The sequence below is a fragment of the Sciurus carolinensis genome, chromosome 11, assembly GCF_902686445.1.
Source record: "Sciurus carolinensis chromosome 11, mSciCar1.2, whole genome shotgun sequence".
In the NCBI taxonomy this organism is placed as follows: domain Eukaryota; kingdom Metazoa; phylum Chordata; class Mammalia; order Rodentia; family Sciuridae; genus Sciurus; species Sciurus carolinensis.
Window position 1 is genome coordinate 72,046,123 of NC_062223.1, and position 4,794 is coordinate 72,050,916.

At 37.7% G+C, this 4,794-nt stretch overlaps 1 protein-coding gene across 1 annotated transcript; it reads right to left on the bottom strand.

Annotated features, from left to right (window-relative positions):
- Positions 1-3,828: 3,828 nt before the first annotated feature.
- On the bottom strand, positions 3,829-4,794 carry LOC124960139 (olfactory receptor 52N4). The gene has a single exon (XM_047518704.1). It carries the CDS (start codon positions 4,792-4,794, stop codon positions 3,829-3,831), a length of 966 nt encoding a protein of 321 aa, XP_047374660.1.

The window sequence follows — 4,794 nt, forward strand, 5'->3', positions numbered from 1 at the left end:
AGAAAAGTAGGGTACAGGGGAGTGAAATAGATCAAATTATGTGTTGTGCATGTAGGAATGCATCACCATGAATCTGGTGTATAATTATAATGCATCAATAAAAAACAAAAGGATCCAATTTTTTTTCATTTGTATGTGAACATTCTGTTTCACCAAAATCTTATATCGAAGGGACCATTCTTTCCCTATTGTGTATTATTTTCCCCCTTGTTGAAGATCAGTTGACCCTATAAGTGTGGGTTTATTTCTCAACTCCCTGTTTTCTTCCATTGCTCTATGACTATTTATGTCCCACACTGTTCTAATTTACTATGTTGTTTTAAGAACTGCAGTTTTATAAGGTGTTTTGAAATAATTACGAGTCCCTACCTTTATTCTTCTTTCTCAAAATCATCTTGGATATTCATTTTCCTTTGTGGTTGCATATGAATATTTTGATTGGTTTTTTTCTATTTCTATAAAAATATTTTCATTGTGACCTATGGATTGGGTTGTATCTGTAGATGACCTGGATTAGTATGGCTATTTTAAAAATGGCATTTTGACAATAACAAGTCTTCTAATTCAGGAATATGGAATGTCTTTCCATATTGTGTCATTTTGTCATCTTTAATATTTTCAGCTTGATTCCAGTTTCACTGCACAGATCTTTTGCCTACGTGGTTTAACTTATTTCTAAGGAATTTATTCTTTTCTATATTATTACAAATGAGATTGTTTCCTTAATTTTCTTTTTGGAATCTTTGTTTAGTGTATAGAGACACAATCGATATTTCTCTGTTGCAATGCACATTTTCAATAGAAGTTTTAGCTAGCCTTATTAATTTTGAAAGAAGAAATACAAATTAATGTTGCTAATTAATAAATACAAAAAGTAAAAATCTATCACAATATTTATGAAATAATTAACCACCTGAAATAATATTCAGTCAAAATGACACTTTATATTATTCCAGAATACCCTTAGGGGGTAAAAAAAAAAGTCTTTATCCTTATTCTTACAGAAAAGCAGAAGCAACTCTTTATTATAATCAACAGAATTTAAAGGGCTGTAAACCCTGTCTTTTTCAAGGAGGTGTATGTGAGAGAATATAAACGCACATGCTGCTACCTTGCAACATTTGACGGGGAACAGTAGGAAAACAAACGTTGCCCCTAAAGGTTATAGTCCCTCCATGTCTTGTTACCTGTGCCCATGTCAGGTGCCTATTACCTTCATTTTAAATATACAGTAACTAAGGATCAGAGATCCCTGCCCCCAAAATCGCACCACAGGAAACCATCCTGATTGGATCCTTCTGACTTGAACTCCACACCTCACTGTCAATGCTGAGGCATCTTTGTGCCTTAACCGAGATGTTAATTGACTCATTTATGTCAGTTAATAATAACACAAAAGGGTTTTATGTCATCTTACTTCTCAGACGGTTCCACACACACTCATACATCAGCAGAGGGTCATAGATAAAAAAAAAAGTAAATACCAAGATAAATAAATAATAATCTGTTGAGTGAGATTGTAAGGAATAGATTCAAGTCTTTAAAACAATAAGGCAGATTTAAGTTGAAACAAAATCATTAATAATAGCATCTGCTTTCAAACATGTGAACAAAAGTGTTTGCCAAAACTACTGGGGAGAAACTAACTAGAGAAGTAGGGGAGATTGGAAGTAGGAGAACAGTTGGAGGATGAAGTGGGCAGAGTGCATTGTCTGATCTTGCATTGTCTGAAGAAGAGTGCCCTAAAGATGGAGGATGTGGGAAACGGTTCCCTGCAGCCTGTCTTCTTTTGAATCATTAGTTCACAGACAATATTTCAGACTATGATACTAAAGAAGAATAAGTGAAGAGAAAATAAAGAGTTAAACCAAGTGTAGCCATAAATGAAATGCACATGTTGCAATGAGATTATAAAGAAAGATTCATGAAATAAATGCAATTTGACTATTGTTAACTGAATTTGGGAGCGATAACATACATTCTCATCAGTTGGAGAACAAAAATAAATTTCAGATCACTTTCTTGAGATTTCCAAAACACTTCTCACCCCAGCACCACCCCCGCCCCCTTTTTTTTTTTTTTTTCCGTACTTCGAATTGAAATGAGGATCACTTTACCACTGAGAACATTTCCAGTCCTTCATATTTTTAATTTTGAGACTGGGTCTTGCTAAGTTGATGAGGCTGGTTTCATACTTGTGATCCTCCTGCCTCTGCCTCCAGAGTGGCTGGTATTACAGGTGAGCACTACCACACCCAACACCTCTTTTTAAATTTCTTTTTTTTCTCTCTCTCTCTAGCTTTTGATATGCGAGAAATCAAAAATCTACCAACATATGCCTATGCCCCTGTACAAATATATCAGTTTATTCACTTCTATATATATAATTATGATGCACTAATTGAAATTATTATTAATAGTAATAACAATAATAATAGTAGAAGGGAGACCAGTAGAGTAAGGCAAGAGGATCAGTTGGAGGGGAAAGAGGAGGGAAAAGAAAAGTACTCAGTAAGGAGATAGAAAGACTATGTTATGTGCATGTACAAATCTGACATAATGATTTCCACTGTCACATTAAATTATAATGCACCAATAAAAAGTTTAAAATTCAGTTTACTCTATATTCCTTACATAATTGGCTTAGTTAATGAGGAATTAATATGAAAATACTATTTTATCCAGTTTCTCACTTTCTTATTGTATTCACAATTGGAGATAAGCTAGAACAAATGCATTTTGATCATTACCATGTGGTTCTTAGGAAAAAAAAAATATTTATTTTTACATTTGATGAAGAAGAGTGTGTGCTTTCTGAGGTTGTTGGAAGAAACTAAATGCCCAATTATTCTATTGTCAAATAACTGTGTGCGTGACCTGACTAGGAGAGACCTACTCCAACTGAAATTAAGGTTCCAGCAAGATGCCTAAAGTCTTCAAACTCATAATAGTAATGACTTCATGTGGTGTATTTCATCTTCTTCTTCAGTAAGAAGTCATTGAAGAAAGGCATTTAAAAAAACTATAAAAAATAGAAGAAAGATTGGTAGAGTAGATGTAAGTTTACAGGAGAAGGGAGGAGGTGAGGGAAGGAGAAGTACTGGGGATTGAATTTAGAGCAAATTATATTTCACGACCGTATAATCATGTCAAAATGAATCCTAATTTTTGTATAACTAAAAACAAATAATTAAAAAAAAAAAAAGAAATATGTAACTGGGTATGTTGGCACACACTTGTATTCTCAAAAGCTCAGGAGAGAGGCTGAGGCAGAAGGATTGTAAGTTGAAGGCCGGTCTCAGCAACTTAGCAAAGCCCTAAGCAACTTAGTGAGACCCTGTCTCAAAATAAAAAATTACAAAGGACTGGGGATGTGGCTCAGTGGCAAAGTGCCCTGAGTTCAACCCCATACACCCCCCAACCCACCAAAAAAAAAAAAAAAAAGAAAAGAAATATGTGGCACATATTTCCAGAAGAATGTAACTACTGGCCATCAATCTGGAAATTGCTATTTGAAAATAAGACTCAGATTATATTATTCCATTTTATTCATTTTTCCTTAGGCCATTTTAAGGGGACCTTGGTATACTTATTAGACTACTTCTTCACGGGTGTCAGAAGGTGAGAAATTCTTAGAAAGGCTGCTGGGAATGCCAGTGACATTAAAATTCTCAAGGCACTTTTGGAAAATGCACAATTCTACAAGCTGCACTTTTTTGTGTGTGGTCAAAACAGACATATTATTTTCTGGAGCTAAAGAATTTACCATTTCCTGCATAAACAGCAAATTTTAGATGCAGTTATTTTCTTCTCTTCCCCTTTCAGTGTTTATATGTTGTGAGATTTAGTGTCCTTAGAACCTGAAAGGATCCTCATGACACAGTCTCTTATCTGCTTGGTTTTCACCCCATAGACAACAGGGTTCATGGTGGGAGGCAAAAGCACATAAATATTGGCCATGATAATGTGACAAGATGGAGGGATTGTGTGGCCCCCAAAGCGGTGGGAAAAGAAGGAGAAGAAGGCAGGGCTGTAGGAGAAGACAATGGCACAGATGTGGGCGGTGCAGGTGCTGAAGGCCTTTTGCCGAGCATCTGCGGAGGAGAGGCTGACCACCGCCCGGAGGATCATGGTGTAGGAGACCGTGATGCACAGGATGTCGAAGCCTCCGATAAGGAGGGCAACCATCAAGCCATAGATGGCGTTGACCTTGACATTGCCACAGGATAATTTGGCTACAGACATGTGGTCACAGTAGGTATGAGGGATTACATTGCCTCTGCAATAGGGAAGGCGCTTAGTGAGGAAAGTGAAAGGAACAATGAGCAACACCCCTCTTAGGAAGGTGGTGAGCCCAACCTTCGCAATGACAGCATCGGTGAGGATGACTGAGTAGCGCAGGGGGTAGCAGATGGCCACGTAGCGGTCCAGGGCCATAAGCATGAGCACCCCAGACTCCATTCCTGTGAAGGTGTGGATGAAGAACATCTGGACCAGGCATTCATCAAATCCAATGTCCTGGAGGTTAAACCAGAAGATGCAGAGGGCTTTAGGTATGGTACTAGAGCACATGACAAGGTCAGTGAGAGAAAGCATAGCCAAGAAGTAGTACATGGGCCTGTGCAGGGAGTCCTCATAGCGGATGAGGTAGAGGAGTCCGCAGTTCCCAACCACCGCCACAACATACATGGAGCAGAATGGGAAGGAAATCCAGCAGTGCATGTCCTCCAGGCCCGGGATCCCATTAAGAATGAATGAGGTTGGGGTCTGATCTGTTTTGTTCAGGATCAGCAT

Bases quoted from the DNA above. Each gene is read 5' to 3' on its own strand.
- LOC124960139 (XM_047518704.1), bottom strand. From the start codon at position 4,794: ATGCTGATCCTGAACAAAACAGATCAGACCCCAACCTCATTCATTCTT.